Source organism: Ahaetulla prasina, chromosome 14, assembly GCF_028640845.1.
Source record: "Ahaetulla prasina isolate Xishuangbanna chromosome 14, ASM2864084v1, whole genome shotgun sequence".
Lineage (NCBI taxonomy): Eukaryota > Metazoa > Chordata > Lepidosauria > Squamata > Colubridae > Ahaetulla > Ahaetulla prasina.
Window position 1 is genome coordinate 21,292,707 of NC_080552.1, and position 24,275 is coordinate 21,316,981.

A 24,275-nucleotide genomic window follows, 5' to 3' on the forward strand; every position below is an offset into this window, starting at 1 on the left:
AGTACGGTAAATTGTGTGTGGGTTTGTTTCTTGTTTATAGCTTGTTTAGTAACAATGTGATTAATGCTTTTTATGTAGGTGATTAATCTGTAACTGGCCCATGCTGAATTGTTACATTGGGTATGTTTGTATTAAAATTCTGGAAGGAAGTTACTTTGTATGAAAATATGCTCACATGTGCCAAGAAAACAAAATACTGAAAAGCAAAAACTATTCAAAAACCCAGTAAAGAACATGTGCTAATAAAAAAAAGAGAGAGCGACGCACTGTAAATATTCTGGGAAATATAAATGCAGAACTATCTCTGCTTGAGACATGTAAAACCAGAGGAAGCTCAAAATTATTCATCATATCTGACAGCTAAAGTTTTGTCCGGGGGATCTCAAACTCTTTCAGATGCTAACTAATAGGAAATTAACATAATCTCACATGCAGTCCACTAATTATAACAATTATGAACGATTTACTAACTTCAGCATTGTAAAATTATAGCCAAGTAGACCCCCAAGATCCACAGCATCAATTAGAGATAGGCAAGTTTTCTTCTTAAATCGCTTTGGAAACTGAAGATTTCAAAACCAGATTGCAAATAGGGTAGGGATAGTTGTTCTCCAGTTATCGCTGGAGAAGACTCCTGTGAGTCCCTTGGACTGCAAGGCGATCCAACCAATCAGTCCTAGAGGAAATCAACCCTGACTGCTCTTTAGAAGGCCAGATCCTAAAGAGGAAACTCAAATACTTTGGCCACCTAATGAGAAGGGAGGACTCCCTGGAGAAGAGCCGAATGCTGGGAACGATGGAGGGCAAAAGAAGAAGGGGATGGCAGAGAATGAGATGGCTAGATGGAGTCACTGAAGCAGTCGGGGTGAGCTTAAATGGACTCCAGAGGATGGTAGAGGACAGGAAGGCCTGGAGGAACGTTGTCCATGGGGTCACGATGGGTCAGACATGACTTTGCAACTAACAACAAAAGTTGCTGTTTAAATAGGGAGAAACTCTGAAATCCTATTAGACATTAAAAATAAGGACCTCAGTCTCTACCTGTAAATTAGCAGCCAATTCAAGATGTGCAAACAAGCCAAAGTAAGACCTCCAAGGTTCCTTCCAACTCTTTTATTCCGTCATTCTGTTATTTATATGAAACAAGATAACTAGAGCTACCTTGTTCGGGAGGGGCAAAGTTGTCTTGAAAACTTCAAATCGTAATGATCTACAGCAAAGTTGCCCAACTGTGAGAACTTTCAAGACCTGTGGATTTCAACCCCCAGAATTCCCCAGCCAGTCAAGTCAAGCAGGCTGGGGAATTCTGGGATTTGAAATCCACAAGCCATGAAGTTGCCAAGTTTGGACACCCCTGATCTACAGGATAGGTAAAAAGCAATATAACGTAATCTAGAGCAGCACGAAATTGTTTTATCCAGTGTTGCCAATGCCCCCAAATTGGAATGAAAACTCTAAACTGTTTGCCATGCGACTTCACTTCAGATCACCATCTCCACAATCTGAAAAATGCTTGACTTTTCCCTGGAAGGGATCTCTTCCATTTCCTTCTGCCCAAATGCCCTGAATTAACATCAGTTTCACTGCCAAAGGCCATCAGCTCTGAAATATTGAATTATTTGCCAAAGCCACCATCTTTATTTCATTGAGCAATTTGGTGATATCCACACATTTGGTTTCCCTTCAAAAATAATTCATAGTGACATATCAAACTTAGTGACATATCATCCTAAATGCCAGGACTTGGCCTTGTTTCTATACTTAAAATGAGTCTTCTGATCCCTTAAAAACTAATGAAACATACAAGGTGTTGCAGGCACCAATAAATAAAGTTTATATCTTAAGTATTCTAGTTTTCAAGATGGGGCAGGAGAGCTGCTTGTCCTGGACTTATTAATAGCTTAGAACGAGACTTTCTATGTTATTGGTCTGTTTATTTTGAGTTGCTACAAGAAACCCATAAGAGTCCTGGGCTCCTGACCAATTCAGGCATTTTGAAGTACCAACCAAATTCCAATCCTTTCGCTTTAAGAGACGAACTTCCATTGTGCCCTTTATGTTCATTAAGAGATTCAATCCTAGTCACCGATGTAAATCAACTTTAGGGGACAAGGAATCACAGCTTCATGATCTGAACAAGTTGTGTTTGCTTGCATGCTCTCCTCAATCAATCCTATAGTTTTGAGAGTGCTTTGAAAGAAATGCTCAGTAATAAGCAGCACATTGTTAGCACTTCCAGAAATGAAGTGGTCACTTAAGCACTGGTCAAAATATGCTAGCAGCTGAATCCCTGGTCCAATGAGTTTTAAGTGCTTCATATTGTTATCCCTTCGAAATGTGATTTCCTAGCTTGGCAGTGCATGCCCGCTGACCATTACAAGTATATGACATCGCAAGGAGTGGCCTTCGCTCAACAGTATTCAGAAGGTCACTCATTATCCCAGCCATAACATTGCACTACTAAAGGAACATCTTTTAATAACCGAGAAACAGCAAGTCTCTCTTTTCTTAAAGCTGCAGAACACGGGAGCTTCCAAAAATAAAAAATAAAAACTTCTGGCAACATAATCCAGTTCCTAAGTACATTTTAAAGCAATTTCTACTGAACACACCAACAAGGCTTATTTCCAAGTTATTGTTGCACCAAGCTGCAGACTTGTTTTGTCTTGACTGCTCCCAAATGCTCAGCTCTTATTAGCTAATCAGGGAGAAGAGGCTCAATTCGTTCTCTAGGGAAAGTTACTTTCACTCTTCAACCAGAGGGAGGGGTGGGGGAGAAACAATATCCGAAAGGTCATTTTAATTGATTCAAGCCCGTGCATGCAAAACTGGCTTCATTGCGGACTGCGAGAAATCTCGTTTAAATATCCGTTCAAATATTTATCTTCCCAAAGGTCATGATGATATTTATCCAAAAGACGGGGGAGAGGGGAGGGATAATACAAAATACAAGGGAAGAAGGGGCCACTTTCACTGGAGGGAAGATTTATGAAAGGATTGGGAAGGAAGCTTGCCAATATTTGGCTTGGCCTCTCGCGTTTTTCGGGACAAGAAGGGAGGGAGGGAGGGGGCCAGATTCAAATTGGGGGGGGGGAGAGCAGCTGGGCGCGAAGGCCCGGACGGGAAACTTCCGCGAGAGACTGGCAAGCCGAGCAACGGAGCTCGCCCTCCCTTCCTCTTCTCCAAGGGGGGGGCGGCGGAGCGGGGGCTTGGCTGCTGGACTTCGCTCCTGGCCGGTTCCCGGAGTCCCCGCAGCCAACAGCGGGCGAGGCCGGACCTCCCGGGCCCTGGAAGCGCGCCGGCAGTCAACAGCAACGCCCCTTGTCCCGGCGCCTTGCTGGCTTGCCCGCCACCCGCTTCTCAAGGCTCGGAGGGGACCAGGCTCCCAGCTGCAGAAAGGCCGGGCTTAGCCCTCCGGGGAGCGCCCCTCGCCTCCGCCCCAGCCCCCCACGGCCAGTCCCCTCGCCCGCCTGCAGCGTCTGGGCTGGGGGGGCGCCAGAGCGAGCATCCCCGAAGCCCCCAGTCCCGGCTGCCTGCTCCCCCCCCCCGCTCCGCCTCTGGCTCCAGGGCTGGAGGGGGGGGGTTGCAGATTCATGCCCGGCGTTGGCAAAGTGGGGCGGAGGCAGCTGCGGGCGAGGCCAGGTGGTCCCCCGGCCGCTTACCTTGCGCCAGGGCGCGCCACACGTGGAGCTGGACCCAGAGCAACGCCCACCAGCCCGGGCAGCGGCGGGGGAAGCGGGAGGGCGACGAGAAGGTGCCGCCGCCGCCTCTTCGGTTTCCGCAGCAGAAGTTTAACTTTATCCGCGCCCGGCCGTTGCTCCGCCGGGGAGAGTCCCGGGCCGGCGCGGGGCTGCGCTTAGAGTCCCGTCGGAGGTCGGCGGAGTCCCGGCGAAGTTGCCCCGGCCGGGCAGAGCCTGGTGCCCGCATGGCAGCCTGGCTGAGGGCGGACGGAGCCGCTGGCAGGCAGACGGAGCGCGGGGGTCCCTCGGGCTGCGCCGTCGTCCCGGCGAAGGGGCAGTTTAGCTGGAGCGGGCGCGGGCGGCCCCGGCGCGGAGCTGCTCCCTGGTTGCGCCGGCTAGAGGAGCCCCAGACCCGGCAGAAGCAAGCAGGAGTGGCGGCGGCGGCGGCACCGTCTCCATCTCCTCCGCCTGCGCCGCCGCCACCGCCGCGGCGATCGCCTCCCTTCCCTGCTGCAAGGCTGGAGGACGCGGCGGCTGGCGGCTGGCACTGCCCTGCCTGGCGAGGAGGAGGAGGCGGAATCGGCGGCGGGGACTTCAGCCTTCCCCTCCGCCTGGCTTCAGCCTTGCCTGCTCCGTCCTCCGCGGGTGGCGAAGTTGGCCAAGTCGTCCTTTGCGCCGGGCAGAGCGCCGCCGGGATCGGACCCTCCGGGGCTGCTGCTGCTGCTGCTGCCGGAGCTGCTGCGCCTCGACGAGCCCCCAGCCCTGCTTCCACGCGCGCCGGGGGGAGCCACTTGCTGGCGCCTCGCCCGGCTCCGGAGACTGGAGGAGCCCCGCCGCCTACAGGTGAAGCGCAGCCTGGCTGGAGCTGGAGGAGGAGGAGGAGGAGAAGCCGCTGGTGCTGCTCTATCCGGCGAGCTGCGCCACCAGCGACCCGCCGGCGGGAGGAGGAAGAGGAGGCGGTGGCGGCGAAAGGAGACCTGCTCGAGTTTCCCTCCCGCGGGAGAAGCAGCGACGCGGGCGGAGGGGAAGCGCCTCTCGCCTCCCCGCCAGCTCCGGGGCGGGGGAAGCGCGTCCGCCGGTCGTAGGGGCGGTGGGAGGTGAGGGGACGACGGCCGGGGTGATGGCTTCGAGGCGGCCTCGGTCTGGACTCCGGCGGCTTAGTCCCTCGTGCGCGAACCCTTGGAAGAATCTGCCAGGATGAGAAGAAGAAGAGAAAGATTTGAGAGCGATTGAGAGAGACACTCGTCACAGCAGCGCGTCGCCAAGCCCCGCGCACCCCGTTTAGAATCCCTCGCAGCTCCGGGGGCTTGCGTGGAAAAAGGATCGCAGGGCATAGATGCAGAATAGAATAGAATGCAGAATAGGATAGGATAGGATGCAGGATGGGACAAGGCAGGATAGGATAGAATGCAGTACCGGATGGGATGGGATAGGATAGAATACAATACGGGATAGGATAGGATAGGATGCAGTATAGGGTGGGATGGGATGGGATAGAATGCAGTATGGGATAGGATGTAGGATAGGACAGGATGCGATATAGGATAGGATAGAATGCAGGATAGGATGGGATAATATAGGATAAAATGCAGTATGGGTTGGGTTGGGATGGGATGGGATGGGATAGGAAAAGAAAGGAAAGGATAGGATAGGATAGGATAGGATAGGATAGGATAGAACGCAGTATAGGATGGGATGGGATAGGATAGGATAGAATGCAGTATGGGATAGGATGTAGGATAGGATGCAATATAGGATAGGATAGAATGCAGGATATGATAGAACGCAGGATAGAATGGGATGGGATAGAATAGGATGCAGGATAGGATAGAATGCAGTATGGGATGGGATGGGATAGGATGGGATGGGATAGGATAAGATAGGATACAATGCAGGATAGGATGGGATGCAGAATAGAATAATCCAGAACAGAATACTTTATTGGCCAAGTGTGATTAGACACACAAGGAATTTGTATAGGGAGCAGAAACTCTCAGTTCAACAAAGTGATAGGACTAGAACTCACAACTTCCTGGTTTTTAGCCTTAACTACTAGACCAAAATGGCTCCTTTTTTTCCCCTTTTTGGTCCTTTCTTTTCTTCCATCTCTCCATTTCCTAAATTGATATTTTCATCCTGTGCTCTTTCCTCCTGGCCTTCCTTTCCCAACCTTTCCCCCACCCCCCAGGTCTGGTTTTATCTCCGAACCTCTTTTTTCCTTAGCATCTTGCTAAGAGCTGTTGGATAAAAGATGGGCCGCGAACAAATGTTATAAACAAATAAATAAAATAAAGAAGACCCCCACATACACACCCACACACCTGTCCTCCTATCCTACAACTGCAGAGAGATTGTGAAAATTAAAAAATAAAATAAAATGACCAAGAGACTTGGAAATCCCATGGCAAGCTGAGACCCTTGAGAAGCCTGAAAAAAATTTGTTTTATTTTCTCAGCAATGAGTTGCAACCTGAAAGACCCTCCACCATTTTAAGGGGTGGGGGGGTTCTCTCCAATCCTCCCCCCCCCCACATGGGAGCCCCCTCAGAGCCTCAAAAGGTGCTAAAAAGAGCCTAAAATATGAGATGAATTTTTTAAAAAAATCTCTCTCATGTGGGTGAATAGAGTTAAGAGTTAAACAACGGCTGGTGTTCAGATTGGCTTTGATAGGCTTCCATTTCTGCAGGGATAAATAAAAGCATTGAGAGACAACACACCCGCAGACTCGCCCTGGGTGCAGTTTTGCACGTGCACAAAACGCAGTTAAATTGATCTCTGCGTTCGTGCATGTTACCCTACATGCGTGTTAAGAGATACAGGCATGTTAGCTGCATGCCTGTAAAAGGGACTTTTTTTTTTGCCTCATGTATATATCTCTTTTATAGACCTACACATAGATGGATATAGGCACGTATCTGGGATAAAGGGGGAGCCTTATGGTTGTGTGTGTCACAGTACGTGGGTTTTTGGACTTCTTTTTTTTTTTAACACACTTTTCTTGTCTTTACTGAGGGGAGACGGGAACGACACGTCCGCCCACCTCGCCTGCCAGCCTCCAACTGGCAAGAGCGCAAGATTCTTTCCCGCGCAAAGCTCGCGCCCCGGCTCTATCTCGGGCGCTTCTCGCCCGCTGATTGGACAATCAAGCGCCCGAGGGGCGTGGCGGGAACGAGCCGGCGCTCTTTCCCTGCCTAACGGCTGAGCGGGGAAGGAAAAAAAAAAAAGGAAGAAATAGCGCGCGCGCCTAAGCCCTGTGCGCCTGCGCACTCCTCTACACTCTCTCTCTCTCTCTCTCTCTTCCACCCTGCTAGAGGGGCTCTTTCTTTCCGAAGCCGTCCCGCTTTGCCAGGCGTCGGCTCCAGCGCGCCTCCTACCGGCTGGCAGGGAAGCGACGGCGAGGAGGAGACCCGCCCTTTGCTCGAAGGAAATTAATAGTAATTATGAAGATGCAGCGGCGCCAGCGGTGCAAAACGATTGCAAGGTGGGGTGGGGGGGCGTTTGCAGGACGGCGCCGGGGAGGGGAAGAAGAGTTCATTTTTTGCAAGGAGGAAGAGTTCAGGTTGGTGCAGTGGGTGGCCCTTTTCCATTTCATTTCACGTTCTATTCTAATTTTATTTTTTTTCCCCCTATTTTATCTTAATTCTTAGGGGTTTTTTTAATATGTTATTTCAAGTTCGGTTTTTTTGTCATTGTATTTCCATTTTCTTCCATTTTTTTTTATATTAATTCCATTTTTTCTTTCTTTTTGAAGGGTTTTCTATTTTATTTAATTTTGTAGTTTTTCTTAGGCACTGCAACAGGAGCTTGGCACCGTTTTTTTTAGCAAACTTGCAAAACCCGCGGGAGGGGATGTTTCTACTGTGATACCTTTGCGGCATAGCATGGTAGGAAGGAGGTGGGGGGTGGGATGGATGCCCTTAGGTGGCAGGACCACCCAAGCTGCAGGTTTTCCTCCTGCTTTGCGGAGGAAAAGCCCGAACGGGGTTTGACGGCGCGCTCACATGAGAGTATCCTCTTGGGTTGCAAAGCTTGCAGAAGAAATAGGTGGAAGATTGCCAGTCCAGCAAATGCCCCCACCCTCACAGGTTTATTTTCCTGGGGTCTCCCCTTCCGTGACCTGCTTGCATTTTACTTACACCCCCAAATCTCTCTTACTTGTGGCACAGAAGAGGAACCAGTGGTTCAGAAGGACCAAGAAGGGTTTGCTTTACACAGTGTTCATGGCATGCAAAGGGGAGTCATTTTTCTACACCCCCCCTAACACCTTGGGAATAATAAAAGAACACCTGTGGCACACAGGTAAAGGTAGCAGCAGGTGAAAATGCTTCAGAAGCTTCCAAGAGAAGCAAGGTGGAGAAATCAGGGGGGTGGGTGGGTTCCGACTTTTGGCAAATAATTCAAACAATATTAATGGCACCGTCTTCTTGGAAGAATTGGAAGGTTTGAATCTTAAAGGTAAAGATTCCCCTCACACATAAGTGCTAGTCGTTCCCGACTCTAGGGGGCGGTACGCATCTCCTTTTCAAAGCTGAAGAGCCAGCACTGTCCCAAGACGCATGACTCAACACCAAAGGCGCACGGAACGCTGTTCCCTTCCCACCAAAAGTGGCCCCTATTTTTCTACTTGCATTTTTTTTACCTGCTTTCGAACTGCTAGGTTGGCAGAAGCTGGGACAAGTCACGGGAGCTCATCCAGTTATGCAGCACTAGGGGATTCGAACCGCCGAACTGCCGACCTTTCGATCAACCGGCTCAGTGTCTTAGCCACTGAGCCACCCATTTCAACCTTTATAGGAGTGTAATTGGCTCACCTGTTTGTCAGGTAAAAATGGCCAAGGAGATGGGTGCAGTTTGCCATTGCCTTGTTCAACAATCTTTTTTTTACTTCCCACTCGAGGTTTTTTTGGAGGTTCTGTTAGTCCCTCAAACCTGTGTTCACCAGATCTGACCCTTCTTTAAAAGATCAATTTCAGACAGGTATCACCACCTGAGGTGACTTGGGTCTCCCTGGAGATTATCCAAAGCAGCCGGGAGTCCCTGGTGCTCTCTGAACTTGGTGGTTTTCTTGCAGATGTTTCATAACCCAACTAGGTGACATCTTCAGTGCTAGAAAGGAGAGGGGTTTGTGGAGAGGAGGAGAAGGAGGACTCTGATGTCCTTGGAGCTCTCTGAGCTTGGTGGTTTTCTTGCAGGCTGTTCTGTCCCCCTTGCCTCCTTCCGAGCGATGACTTAATTAGCCGGCAACTATCAGCTCTGGCAGCAAACTAGCAAGCGTCTGCCAAGTGTCTCTGTTATCTCTCTTGATGCCGATGAGTCAACCAGGAACAAACAGTACTTCAGTTCTAGTTAAGCAGTTGATTTGCTTGCTACGAAGAGGTATAGCAGCCCTTGCTGCTTTTATATCGTGTGGGGTGTGGCTCCATGACTCAGCACTTCCTAGGCCTGCCCCACCCCTGCTTCTGTTGTTCCCGCCTCTCCTGCCTACGAAACCTAGGGTCCAGCCAGGCCAGATTGCCATCAGCCGGGTCTGGAGGCTTGGCCTGGGGAGGGAAGAGTCAGGGGACAGAGGCCTCATTATCTCCTCCACCTGACCTGCCTCTGGCTCCTGGAGCTGAGCCAGGGAAGCCGGTGCTCCCGAGGTAAGTCCTGATGGCCCTTCCCCCTCACTTTCCAAGTCACTTTCTGGCAGGGGGGCGCAGACACAACACAGGCATTTCATTACCCTGCTAGGTAACATGATCAGTGCTAGAAGGGAGAGGGGTTTGCAGAAAAGAGGGGGGGGGAGGACTGTGATGTCCTTGGTGCTTTCTGAGCTTGGTGGTTTTCTTGCAGATGTTTCATTAGCCAACTAGGTAACATCATCAGTGCTAGACAGTGTCAACTAGCACTGAAAACCACCAAGCTCAGAGCGCACAAGGACCCCACGCCTATATCTGGGGGACAGAACAGCCTGATTGAGGGAATTATTTGTTTAGCTGAGCGATGGCATTCGGGGAAAAACTTTTCTTGTGTCTAGTTGTTCTAGTGGTCAGGATGTCCATTTCGGGTTTAATTTCATCTCTTCTCCACTATCCTGGTTAATCTCCAGAATCCCTCATGTACAAAACCTCCGGCGATGATATTTCGTATAGGCCACCCGCACAAAAGCCTTTTGAAACCAAACCCCGAAAACTCTTCGCTTGGAAACCGGCGGGTTCCCGTGACGATGTTTTTGCCAAGCGTTCCGTCAAAAAAAAAAGGATTTTGTTCCCATTCAACTCTAAAAATAGACGGGGAGGGAACCGAGGGGAAAATAATCCATTTTGCTCTATTACAATGGCAGAGATGTAATTGATATAAAGTACAGGGATCTGCACTTTGTAAGCCTGCAGATCGCCTTTGGATTAAAAAAATGGGCTGATGTCGAACGGGGCCCCAGCGTGATTCCCCCAGGGAAGGGCTGTATTTACAACCACTGCTGTACAATTACCAATAGTTAATTCAGAACAGCAAAGAAGAGTTAGCTTTGTCTTGGGTTTTTAAGGTAGAGGCAAGATTTAATTTACCTTAGCCAGGAATGCAAAGCACCCTTAATTGGGTTTTTAATTACTTGTAACAAAGGGAATGGCAGGAGAGAGAGAGAGAGAGAGAGAGAAAATCTCCTAGCTAACTACTTTTTAAGTTTTCAAGGTCAGTTGGAAGTAGTCGACTGAACCACTTATAGCGGAGCCCTAAACTTCCCTGGATAAGCCAGGAGGTTGTTAAATGAGCTTTGCCTCATTTTACGGACCTTCCTTCATCAACTCCTTTTAACGACCCCATCATCCCTTGCGGAGGTGGGGGAGAGTCTGGGCAACTGAATATAGCTAGCAGAGCGTTTTAATGGCCAGATGCCCTTCCTGTCGCCAGTGCGGAGTTTTGTTCGGCAGATGCATTCTCAAGGTGCCCAGAGAGATATATATCTGCCTCTACCTAGGATCGAACTCACAGCCTCCTGATGGTGAGGCGAGACCTCCACCTCTTGGCCACCGCTCCACTCTATTTTACGGACCTTCCTTCTTAAGCTTTCCCCCCCCCCCCCCGAACAAACAAAAACAGAACGATGCATTTTTCATAAGCGAATGACTCTTCACCTACGCATTTATTTCGCATCGGGCCACCCCTGTGAGAATACAGGCAGCCTTCGACGTACAACAGTTCATTTAGTGACCACTCGAAGTTACAACAGCACCGAAAAAAGTAACCTACGACCATTTGTCACACTTAACGACCTGTTGCAGCCTCCGCGCAGTCAGGGGGGATTGAACATTCAGATACTTGGCACCTGACTCACATTCATGATGGTTGCCGCATCCCCATGCGATCTCACTTTTCAGACCTTCTGACAAGCAAAGTCGACGGGGGAACCAGGTTCACTTAACAAACTCATTTAAGAACCACGGCGATCCCCTTAACAGATGTGGTGAGAAGAGTCGTAAAATGAGACAAAACTCGCTTCACAAATTTCACACGTAGCAATATGAATTTGGGGCTCCACTGTGGTCGTAAGTGGAGGACTACCTGTATTCTCTCCTCTTCCCCCCATTGTTGTGGCTTGTCAGCTGCCAGCAGCCGGGAGCCGAATCAGACGAGGAGGTGTGGGAACCAGGGTCTGCATCAAGGCACCCTGAGGGCTCCGAGGGGGAAGAGGGAATGGAGCTGGCAGAGAGAGAGAGACAGAGGCGGAGCCTGGGCCGTCCGTCAGTCCTCAGATGGAGAGTCAACAGCCCCCAAGTCTGGAGGTAGCTGGTGAGGAAGAGGAGGAACAGCTGGGCCCAGTGCCTGATGCTCGGATGCACAGAAGGCAGAGGAGAGGAGAGCAGTGGAAATCTATGGGCCGGTCCTTGGGACGGAACAGCCACTGCTGCTAGCAAAGCCCCACCCTAGCTCTGGGGATAAAAGGCAGGGGGCGGAGAATTTTTTATTTATTTACATTTATATCCCGCCCTTCTCCGAAGACTCAGGGCGGCTTACAGTGTGTAAGGCAATAGTCTCATTCTATTTGTATATCTACAAAGTCAACTTATTGCCCCCCCCCCAACAATCTGGGTCCTCATTTCACCTACCTTATAAAGGATGGAAGGCTGAGTCAACCTTGGGCCTGGTGGGACTAGAACCTGCAGTAATTGCAGGCAGCTGTGTTTTAATAACAGGATATCTTACAGCCTGAGCCCACCACGCCCCTTATGAATAGACAACTATTGGCAGACAAGTGGCAGACAAATATTCATCTCCCTGCCCGACAGACTTGTTAGCCTGCGGTGAGAGAAACTCTTTGCCGAGGCTGCTGGCGCTCCTAATAAAGAAATAACTGCTTCAACTACAAGGGTTTGCTGTGCATGGGAACACCCACCCTCTAACCCAAACCTAGCCGAATCCTGTGTTATGATGAATTCGGGCCGGCGTCTTACTTGCCCCAAATGCATCTCGTCCTTTTACTTCCAAGCTCTCCACCTGCTCGGTTGGAATGAGCCGTACCGGCAACGAGGGTTTTTTTTGGTTTTTTTCTCCCAAAGTGGAAAACACGTTTGCTCCAGTTGCTTCTTTTAGCTGTATAATTAGAACTGAGTCATTTGTCTTCTGTCCATTTCTCGGCTAATTTTATACCTGCAGGTGGTTTTTGTTTCTCTTCTCCTCCGGTTCTCTGCGACGTTTTGAAAAACTTCGGCACCAGAGACGCTAACAATACTTATTAGCCAGAAGGATGTGATCGTAAAAGGTAAAAAAAAAAAAAAAAACAACCATGTACAGTTAGTCCTCGCCTTGTCATCATTCATTTAGCGACTGTTTGAACTTACAAGGCACTGGAAAAAAAGCAACTTATGACCGTTCCTCACTTTTATGACTGTCATATCCTCTCCTAGGTAGAGGCAGATAATTTTCTTTTTGGGCGCAATGAGAATATAACTGCTGAACAAAACTCCGCATTGGCGACAGGAAGGTCATCCGGCCATTAAATGCCCTGTTAACTCCGTTCAGTTGCCCAGACTCCACCCCGCAAGGGATTATGGGTTCGTTAAATGATGGTGATAACTTCTCCATGGTCACATGATCAAAAATTCAGGTGCTTGGCAACGGGCATAGATTTATGATTTTAGTATTCCTTGGGTCATCTGTGACTTTCCCAGCTGGCTATCAACAAGCAGAGGGAAGCTGGATCCATTTAATGACTGCCTGATTCATTTAAGAACCGCCACGATTTGCTTATCAACTGTAGCAAAAAGGCTGTAAAAAATTGGATGCATTTAAGAACCGCCTCGCTTAGCAATGGAAATTCTGGCTGTCTCAGTTGTGGCCGTAAGTCGAGGATGAGTACGATGGTCTCCGTGGGGTCACCTCAACTGAGTTGTCCTACTGGCAAAATGTAGGGTTTGCTGCTGCCTGCCATAACAAGTCACAGGCACATCCTTTTGGGGAAATAGCCCGCTGAAACATTTCTCTTGAAAGACGAGAAAAATTGGCCTCCCACCTTTTCCGAATGTGCTTTTAGTCTTCAGACTTCCTAGACCAGTGGTAGTCAACCTGGTCCTTACCGCCCACTAGTGGGCGTTCCAGCTTTCATGGTGGGTGGTAGGGGTTTTGTCCGATACTGAAGCACTTTCCTTTTTTTTTAATTCAATTGACTTTTTGAAAAATTTTCATAGCATTATTTAAAAACATTTTCATTAGGCTTTCATAAAATTCCCCGTGTCAATTTAAATTTCTGAAAATATACTATTTGGATCGCCCGCGCATAAGTTTAGTTCACGTGACGTAAATGAAACTAAATGGCGCTATAGTGCGACCGCAAACCAAAGAGCCTCGTCCCAGAATAGCTCGCGCATCTCCCCCCACACCACCCAGCTGGAGCAGACAAGCAGAGCGGGTAGCCGGTGCCCCCACCCCACCCCAAACCAATCCACGATGTGCGGGAGGCATGCACAGACGACGATACACGACGCATTACTGTGGAACCGGTGAGCGGTTAGAAAATTTTACTACTAACAAAGATACAAAAGTAGGCGATAGGCATAAAAAGGTTGACTACCCCTGTCCTAGATCAACAGATTGAACAGATGAGTTGGAAAGGACCTTGTACGTCAGGGATGGCTAACCTTTTTGCTGTCGTGTGCCAAAAGCAGGGAGAGTGCAGGGGGGGGGGCGTCACACACGTGCGTGCCCACACCCATCATTCAATGTGCCCTGCCCCTTGCAAATGGATTCACAACCCCCCTGCACTCCCCCCGCTTTTGGCACGGTGGGCAAGGTAGGCCCGTTTTTTGCCCTCCGCAGGCTCCAGAGCCTTTCTTGGAGCCTGGGGAGGGCGAAAATGGCCTTCCACACACACAGCCCTCTGGAGGCTGAGCCCAGTGGGCCCAGAAGGCCCGAAAATCAGCTGGCTGGCACACAAGTGCACACTGGGGCTCAGCTAGAGCAACGCACACGTGCCTACAAATATGGCTCTGTGTGCCACCTGTGGCACGCATGCCATAGGTTCGCCATCACGGTTGTAGGTCATCCAGTCCAACCCCCAGCCCCAGCCCAAGCAGCAGACCCTACACCATTTCTGACAGAATAGAATTCTTTATCCCACTAGACTTGAAATCCTGGGCTTGGAAAACCTGGAACTCCGTCGCCTTCGACAAGACCTAAGTTTAACTCAGAATCATCTATTGTAATGTCCTTCCTGTTAAAGACTACTTCAGCTTTAATTGCAATAATACAAGAGCAACCGACAGATTTAAACTTAATGTCAACCGCTTCAATCTAGATTGCAGAAAATATGACTTCTGTAACAGAATCATCAGTGCTTGGAATACTTTACCTGACTCTGTGGTCTCTTCCCATAATCCCAAAAGCTTTAACCAAAAACTTTCTACTATTGACCTCACCCCATTCCTAAGAGGACCATAAGGGGCGTGCATAAGCGCACAAACGTGCCTACCGTTCCTGTCCTATTGTTTTTCTTTTCTTCTTCCTACATATATATATACGTCTGACCCCCAAATAGGGTTAGCCAGCTGCTGAATTTATCTATGGATAGGTAGGTAGTGTCTATAGTATAGTGTCATACATATATATATATATATATATATATATATGCTTATAACTTTATATACTATATAACCTTTCTGTATGATAGTTACATATATTGTTGTGACAAAATAAATAAATAATAAATAGCAGAATGGATATCTTCATAAAAGGTTCATTCTCGGGACCCAAACGTTCGACAATCGAAATCTGTTTCCAAGCAAAAGAGTTTTTTCCAAACTTTCTGTTCCAGATTGATCTCGTGTCCACGGTTAATGCAGGCGGTCCTTGACTTAACAACGGTTCATCGAGTGACCGTTCAAAATTACAACCGCAGTAAGAAAAGTGACGTTTGACCGGAGTTTTTTTTTTTTTCACACTTACGACCGTTGTAGCATCTCCAGGATCATGTGATCAGAATTCTGACGTATGCAGGATATGCCGCTTCCTGGCATAACAAATCTCAACGTCCTTTTTAAGGGAAAGGGTCTCATACTTACGACCATTGCCGTGTCCGGGGTGTTCCTGTAATCACTTTTTGTGACCTTCTGACTAGCAAAAGGCCACGTGGGAGCCAGATTCACTTAACAACCGTATTACTAATTTAACAACTGCCATGTTTCACGTAACAATTGTGCCAAGAAATGTCGTAAAATGAAGCAAAGCTCACTTAAGGAACGCCTCACTCAGCAACAGAAATATTGGACTCTGTTGGGGTCGTAACTCGAGGACTGCCTGGATTGTAAATTAATAAGCTGCTCTTTATGGAAGCGACGTGTCTGACGACATTCTGGTGACAGCCCGAGATCCAAATTTTCTGCACATTTTCCCAGTCCACCGGTCATGCTCGCTTCTGCTATTACGCTGGCTCTTTGATTTACTACTTATTATGGGATGCACTTCCTCAAACCCGCAAATCCAAAGAATTTGCCTTTGTGGGGAAAAAAGATCCTTCTAGGTTATGCAAGAAACTGATTTTGAAAATCTGTGCAATGGCTGTCAAAAGTAATTTGCATTACAGTGTGCAAAATCCACTGTTAGGAAAAGAGGGTAATGGTGTTTAAAAATGTATCTACCGGTCTTTTCCAGTGTGCTTCAGTATATTTAATGCAGCTGGAGGGGAGGGGTTGGCGTCGAGAAATACGAATATCATCTCAAAGGCACCAGAGTAGGAAAACTTGACAAATTATAGTATTGGAGAAGTTTCTCCTTAGAGCAAACGAAGAGGAAGAGGATAGAAATACAAATATTTCCTTTATTAAAAAATTATTTTTATTAAAGGAACTTTTTACCAAACAAAAGCAATGCATTGCTTTTATAGCACTGATGATATTATCTAGTTTGGGTCATGAAACGTCTCCAAGAAAACACACAAGCTCAGAGAGCACTAAGGACCCCACAGTTCTCTTCCTCCTCCCAAACCCCACTCCCTTCTACCACTGATGATGTTACCTAGTTGGGTCATGAAACATCTGCAAGAAACCAAGCAAGCTCAGAGAGCACCGAGGACCCCACATTTCAACCCTGAGCTTCAAAGGTTCGCCTTTATTGGAAAGCAGTGCCATTTTTTAAAAAAGGAAAATAAAAGTAGCATGTAATTATTTAAAATTTGTTTTTATTTACATGTGTTTATATGTTAGGGTGTAAGTATATACCATATGTATGATGTATGCATGATGTATATATGTATGTATGTATGTATACCTTGACGAATGTATCTTGTCTTTTTATGTACACTGAGAGTATATGCAGCAAGACAAATTCCTTGGGTGTCCAATCACACTTGGCCAATAAAAAAAAAATTCTATTCTATTCTATTCTATTCTATTCTATTCTATTCTATTCTATGACTATCATTAAGTGTTGTACCTTGTAATTCTTGAACGCATCTTTTCTTTTATGTACACTGAGAGCATATGCACCAAGACAAATTCCTTGTGTGTCCAATCACACTTGGCCAATAAAAAAAAAAATCTATTCTATTCTATTCTATTCTGTTCTATGTATGTAGCAGGAAACAGAGTTGGAAGGGACATATCTATATGTGTGTTATGTATGCATACACTTTTGAGAGCGGGCAACAGAATTTCATTTTTAATGTGAACCAGAGTGCCCACAGGGAGGGAAAATGACAATAAAGGTTATCTTAATAAGAAAGAGCAGAGAGAAAGAAAAAAGAAAATGGGAAAGAAGGGAAGGAGGGAGGAGGAGGAGGAGAAGTAGGATTAAGGGAGGAAGGAAAGGAAAGAAGGGTGAAGGGCTTCTAATTTTTACAACAGTTATAAAGGCATTTCTGTTTTATCCTCTCTAAGATTACATCCTTCTAAGCTTCCTCCTCTCCATATTCTACCCTTTGTAATCATCAAAACCATAAATCACAAGTTCATTTTTTCCATTTTCAGCAAAAAAAAAAATCCCTTCTAGCCACCAGCCAACGTCCTTGTCTTTTCCCTAATCAAACACGTCGGTTTTGCCAACTCGGCAAATTCTGCCCTCTTTGCCAACCATTGCAGGGGATTTCCAAAATTCTGTCCATCTTTGCGCGTTACAATAATCATCTGGCTGTAGCGCTTTTGTGGTTTTTTTTACAAAAACCAATCTCCGGGACCGAAGTTCTTCCTTATGTATTCATAAGCTTAATTGTCCTTTTCAACTCCAAAATGAATTCCTACCGATGATTCTTAAAAAGCTTCCTTTGGCTTCTAATGGCAGGCAACAGCTGAGTGAATGCATGTCCAATAAACAAACCATAATGTCTTCATCACATTGATGTCTCAGAAGATTTGATGATTGTGTCTTGTATATAATGGTTCCTTCCCTTGAGAAAGAGGGAGAGTGAAAAACAGCAGAGTATTACTTAGGAAGGCAGTTGGTTTTTATTATTATTATTTATTTATTATTTATTAAATTTGTATACCGCCCTTCTCCCGAAAGACTCAGGGCGGTTCACAGCCAATAAAATACGAAATACATATAACACAGATTAAAAACAGTGTAAAAAACTAATTCAATATATGGCCTAAAATTTAAATACAGTTAAAAGCCCCAATTAAAAACCCCATCATTTTCGATGATGATATGGTGTTGTTGTTTTTTATGGCTCTCCAAATCAACCCCAAATCTGATAGTCAGAAGAAGGTACCAGAGGCTTTCTGAAGGACATCTAAGGAAACTTCCAAAGCTATTCCTTTGGAAGGCCACATTTGGAATACTGCATCCAGTTCAGTCGTGGGTCGCTACTGGTTCGCCCTGGATTGGGCGAACTGGTAGCGGCAGGAGGCTCTGGCCACCCACCTGGAAGCTTCTGTGCATGCAAGCGCGCGCCCATGAGCAAACCAGTAGCGGCGGGTTTTGAAACCCACCCCTGATCCAGTTTCTGGGTGCCACGATGTAAAAAAGATGTGGAGACTCTAGAAAGAGTGCAGAGAAGAGCAACAAAGATGATTAGGGGACTGGAGGCTAAAACATACGATAAACAGTTGCAGGAACTGGGCCTGGCTAGTCTAGTGAAGAGAAGAACCAGGGGAGACGGGATAAGCAGTCTTCCAATATTTGAGGGGCTGCCCCAAAGAAGAGGGGGGTCAACCTATTCTCTAAACCACTTGAAGGCAGGGGGGGAAAAAGAGCAATGGATGGAAACTAATCAAGGAGAGAAGCAACCTAGAACTAAGGAGGAATTTCCTGACAGAACAATTAATCAGTGGAACAACTTGCCTCCAGAAGTTGTGAATGCTCCAACGCTGGAAGTTTTTAAGAAGAGGTTGGATACCCATTTGTCTGAAGTGGTGTAGGGTTTTCTGCCTGGGCAGGGGGTTGGACTAGAAGACCTCCATGGTCCCTTCCAACTCTGTTATTCTATTCTATTCTAATGGTTGTTCCTGTTTTATGCCATTTCTCCCTCAGTCTAAAAGAACAGAGACGAATAGGACAAGGGTATCTTGTTAACCAGCTTCAAACCCTGAGGGATACAGTGAAAGTTGTGACCTCATCATTCCTTTGTGTCCAACCAGTCTTGAATTTCTTCTCTAATGCGAGGAGAAACGCGAGAGTCGCCCAACATAATTCCAGCGGGTTTCAATGGTTTCGAATACAGCATCAATTATCTCCAAATCTGGACCCACTTTCTCATTCACAGACGAAGCAAATTAAGGAAAGGAAATAAGATCCAGGCTGAAGGGAGGGAGCGGGTACGGTTAAGTTATAGCCACGACCATATCCAGTGATTTAAGTAGGCCCAGCTGGCAGCTCTGTAAGGTAACAAGGCTGAATAGAAAAATACGGATTATCTTATTAAAGGCTCCGTTGTGAGAACGAAACCAAGAAGAGAGACCTGAAGGTTCTGCTCTTGGTTTGAGACCTCGTCTTACAAAGCTTCTGAGAGATCATTGTTACAGATAAGGAGAAGATTCATGAACCTCTCTAGATACCCTCAGGAATGACTAAGAAATAAGCGATCCAGTTTTGCATCATGTGTGTTATCCTAACACAGGGATCTGCAACCTTAAACACTCAAAAGAGCCATTTGGACCCATTTCCCACAGAAAAGAAAACATCGGGAGCCACAAAACCTGGGTGGGCGTGGCCAACTCGACGTCACTCACTTCCACCAGTCACATGACCCCTCGCTAGCCACGCCAACCCAGCCGGTCAGTAGGGCAGAGAACTGGTTGTTAAAAAACGCCAGGAACCACAAAATCCTTTGGATCTCTCTCCCTCCCCACCTCTCTATATCTCTGTCTCTCTTTCCCCCCGCCCTGTATCTCTCTGTCTCTGCCCGGACACTTCTCCATCCCCTGTCGTGTCCCTTACCTTCTCAGGCCAGGCAAGGAGTAACTGGGAGGGGAGGGTGAGAGGCGGGGCCAGCCAGTGGTAGGATCATCCAACAGGGAGCCACAGGAGAGGTCCCAAACAGCCGCATGCAGCTCTGGAGCCACAGATTGCTGACACCTGTCCTAACACAAACTCATCCTATTTCAGTTTCAAGAGGAAACGTTCAGTGACCTGGACGCTTGTCGTATTTCACAATCTTTCACAGACTACACAAAGGATCAAATCTAGGGTGCTACAGATGTTTTTGAACGCATTCTTGGAGGCAAGAACATGTTTGAAAGTCTGGCAGAATCTCCTCTGGATAAATTGAGTTAGAAAGAGCATTGGGAGATTTTTTGTAGATGTTTTTGTATCTGCTGTAATCTAAGATGGGGGGGAAAAAGATAACTTCTCATCCCAGAGAATAACAAACATTCAACGCTACAGATACAGGAACCAAAGTCTATAGCAGACCTAGATGTCAAATGTGCCTCATTGGTACTTCAGCAACATTATTCAAGTTCTAACAACATCACAACAATGTCAAGATAACTCCTACATACACAGTACAGCTTGAGTTGAGCTACGCTTTTCGTTCACCAGTTCATCAATGTCTACACCGCTGTTTTTCAACCTTAGCAATTTTAAGATGTGTAGACTTCAGCTCCCAGAATCTGGGGAATTCTGGGAGCTGAAGTCCATCCGTCTTAAAAGTTGTAAAGGCCCGTGAAATATCGCTCTACAACAAGAGAGTTATGGGACACCAACCTGATCTCAAACTGGGAGAAAGAGACATTTCAAGCTTCAGGACAGCTTTCAAGACAGCCTCCTGTTGTGATGTGGAATTACAACAGCAATTGCCGTGCTAAATCACTGAGCCATTTCCTGGGGATTAAACCAATAACCAGGATTGGTTTTATCAAATGCAGATTAACCCACTTGTCGCTTGCTCCATCTCTCTTGGGCTGTCCAACCCATCAAATATAAACGCCCATCCATCCCTTCCTTGGGACTGAACTCCAATGGTGAATGAGGAAAGCTTACGCAATCATAAATATGCTAGCGTTTAAGGCGCTACATGACTCTTTCTGGTTTATGGAGGGATGGAGGAGGGTGTAAATCAATAGCGTGATCAATAAAGCTTTATGTGTCTGCATTTCTTGGAGAGTTAAGAGTAACCGCCTTTTTTGCCCAGCTCCATGTATTCTGTTTACAGGTCCAGATAAATATCGTCTTGCCCCGAGGGATGCGTTTCGCACTGAGAGCTCCTTTTGAAGGCAATCTGTGTTAGAGAGAAGGCTGGAAAGTGACAATGCCACATTCAGGGCTCGTACGGCTCTACACTGTGCTGGTGAAGGCCATACTTGGGATCCTGCATCCAATTCTGGTCACCACGATACAAAAGAGATGCTGTGATCCTAGAAAGAGTGCAGAGAAGAGCAACATAGATAATTAGGGGATTGAAGCATAAAGCATACAATGAACAGTTGCGGGAACTGTGTACGTCTTGTCTGGGTGTCAGCAACCTGTGGCTCTGGAGCCGCATGCAGCTCTTTGGGACCTCTGCTGTGGCTGGCCCCACCCCTCACCCTTCCCTCCCAGTCACTCCTCACCTGGCCTGAGACGGTTAAGGGCAACGATGTGGGATAGAAAAGCATCCGTGGCAGAGACAGAGATACGGGGCGGGTGGGGAACAGAGACAGACAGAGAGAGATACAAAGAGGGAGAGATCAAAAGGATTTTGTGGTTCCTGGTGTTTTTTAATAACCGGTTCTCTGCCCTAATGACCAGCTGGGTAGATGTGGCTGGGGGTGGGTCATCACTGGTAGACGCAAGTGAGGTTGAGTTGGCCACGCCCACCCAGGTTTTGTGGCTCCCGGTGTTTTCTGTGGGAAACGGGTCCAAATAACTCTTGAGTGTTTAAGGTTGCAGACCCCTGGTCTAGTTTAACGAAGAGAAGAACTAGGGGTGACTTGATAAACGTCTTCCAATATTTCAAGGGCTATTACAGAGAAGAGGAAAACAGCCTGTTCTCCAGAGCAGCTGAAGGCAAGGGCCTCTGTGGCTCAGACTGCTAAGACAGTCTGTTATTAACACAGCTGCTTGCAATTACTGCAGGTTCTAATCCCACCAGGCCCAAGGTTGACTCAGCCTTCCATCCTTTATAAGGTAGGTAAAATGAGGACCCAGATTGTTGGGGGCAATAAGTTGACTTTGTATATAAATATACAAATAGGATGAAGACTATTGCTAACATAGTGTAAGCCGCCCCGAGTCTTCGGAGAAGGGCGGGATATAAATGCAAAAAAAAAAAAAAAAAGTCAAGAACCAATGGATGGAAATTTACCAAGAATAGAAGCAACCTAGAATTAGGGAGAAGTTTCCTGACAGTAGAACGGCTTGCTTCCAGAAGTTGTGGTTGCTCCATCGCTGGAGATTTTTCAAGAAAACACTAGACAACCATTTGTCCAGAATGGTATAGAGTCTCCTGCTTGAAGAGGAGGTTGGATTAGAAGACCTCCAAGGTCTCTTCCAACTCTGTTCTTCTGTTTGTCAGTGGAACAGCTTGCCTCCAGAAGTTGTGGGTTCTTTATCAATCGAGGCTTTTAAGAAGAAACTGGACAACCATTTGTCCAGAATATTATAGAGTCTCCTGCATGAGCAGGAGGTTCGACTAGAAGACCTCCAAGGTCCCTTCCAACTGTATTATTCTATGTTCTATTTTCAAAAGAGGAGCAAAAGTTCAAAGCACTTCCCATGAAACTCATCTCATTCTACCGCCATTACAGAATAAAATCTCTCTTCCCCCCCTGAAAAACGTCTTTTTGAAAATTCAATTGCACATAATAGATTTAAGCTTAATATTAACCGCTCCAATCTTGATTGCAGAAAATATGACTTCAGTAACAGAGTTGTTAATGCTTGGAACACACTACCTGACTCTGTGGTCTCTTCCCAAAATCCCCAAAGCTTCAATCAAAAACTGTCTACTATTGACCTCACCCCATTTCCTAAGCGGTCTGTAAGGGGCGTGCATAAGAGCACAAACATGCCTACCGTTCCTGTCCTATTATTCCCTTTCATTATATCCAATTAATACAGTTATTACATATTTATGCTTATATATATGCTTATATATTGTATAATTATTTCATGCTTATGCTTATATATACTGTGTAACAAAATAAAAATAAAATAAATAAATAAAAATAATTTTGAACCTGCTTAGGGGGCTGGGGGCAGGCGGTAATGAATGCAGCTAACAAACAGAATTTATTCTATTGCTCTTTTTGCTTCTTCTCCAAAACAGAGAACAAGTTAATACTGGGTGTGGATGTCTTTCCCCGCTCACTTTTTTTTTTTTTCCTCCTTGGGAGAAAATCGGAACCAGGGTCCCAGTTCCATTATTATGCCGTTTGGTCCCGTTTGCCCATCCTTACGAATGAAATGGAGCGTGAGCCAAGAAAGTTAAATTTCAAAACACACGTCGAGAGAGATAAAAAGAAAATTACAGTACAGCCTGCATGATTTTCATATAAATCAGAAGCGTCGGAGGACAGGAAAGACGGGGGGGGAGGGGAAAGGAATCGATACCGATTTAGATGGAGATTCAAATCCACGAGAATTTACTGCGTGGCTGCTTTCGGCAAGTGGCTTTACTATTTTGCACATGCACGTGAGAACACACAAACACACATAGACAGAGATGTAGATAATGCCACTTATATTATAATGATCCTTTGTTGGCTGGCTAATCTTTGGTGCATGAATCCACTTATCTTTCAAAGCCTTCTCCAGACTAACCGACAGTTCAAACACAGAGACGTTGAACTTCCATCGCTCCAGGTGGCCAAAGAGGGGGGAGGATAAGGTAAAAGGTAAAGGTTCCCCTCGCACATATGTGCTAGTCGTTCCCATCTCTAGGAGGCGGTACTCGTCTCTGTTTCAAAGCCGAAGAGCCAGCGCTGTCCAAAGACGTCTCCGAGGTCATGTGACCGGCATGACTCGACGCCAAAGGCGCACGGAATGCTTGTTCACTTCCCACCAAAGGTGGTCCCTATTTTTCCTACTTGCATTTTTTACCTGCTTTCAAACTGCTAGGTTGGCAGAAGCTGGGACAAGTCATGGGAGCTCACCCCGTTACGCGGCACTAGGGATTCGAACCTCTGAACTGCCGACCTTTCGATCGACAAGCTCAGCCTCTTAGCCACTGAGCCACTGTGTCCCCTTCATGGCTCGGGGATGGGGGGGATAGGAAATGTTATTTCTTCTTCTTGCCACCTACCCCTTCTCAACAACAACAACAACAAACCTTACAAGAGATCATTGACTCTCGAGAGATGAAAAGAGGCTGAGCAGATGAGCAGACGTGCCAACCAGCTGCCTTTCTCCCCGGTTCTGGGGTCTTGGCATTTTCGAAAGATCTTTTTCGTCCCGTGTTTTCCTTCTGCCATCCCTCGGCACCACACAGATGCCCTCTCAGTATCTTTGAAATGCCAAGAGCAGCTGGAATAATTTATTGGTCACCTTCTCCTAGGTGGCCTCCTGACCTATATTTTTGGCCTTCGGAAAGACGCTTCGTAAGTTAGCTAAACCTCTGCTGCTTTTCAGGCTAAACCCTTCTGCCAGCTTCACAAAGCAACCAGAAGATCGGAAATCAGAACATGGAAAACATTTCATCCTAAACGAAAGGAGCTTTTGAGAAGGGATTTCCCAAAGTGACATTGTCTCGGCAACGATTAGCTTCCGTAGCCCC

The 24,275-nt window shown here is 46.9% G+C and overlaps 1 protein-coding gene across 4 annotated transcripts in view; it reads right to left on the reverse strand.

Moving 5' to 3' along the window:
* SDK1 (sidekick cell adhesion molecule 1) overlaps nt 1-4,931 on the reverse strand; it is a 503,056-nt gene extending 498,125 nt beyond the window's left edge. For 3 of the 4 annotated variants that reach the window (XM_058157083.1, XM_058157082.1, XM_058157084.1), the window contains exon 1: nt 3,663-4,931. In XM_058157083.1, the coding sequence (XP_058013066.1) occupies nt 3,663-3,927 (265 nt within the window). In that variant the 5' untranslated portion in view covers nt 3,928-4,931. The remainder of the gene's footprint in view (nt 1-3,662) is intronic. The other variant, XM_058157085.1, reaches the window with a different exon arrangement.
* Between the last annotated feature and the right edge of the window lie 19,344 nt (nt 4,932-24,275).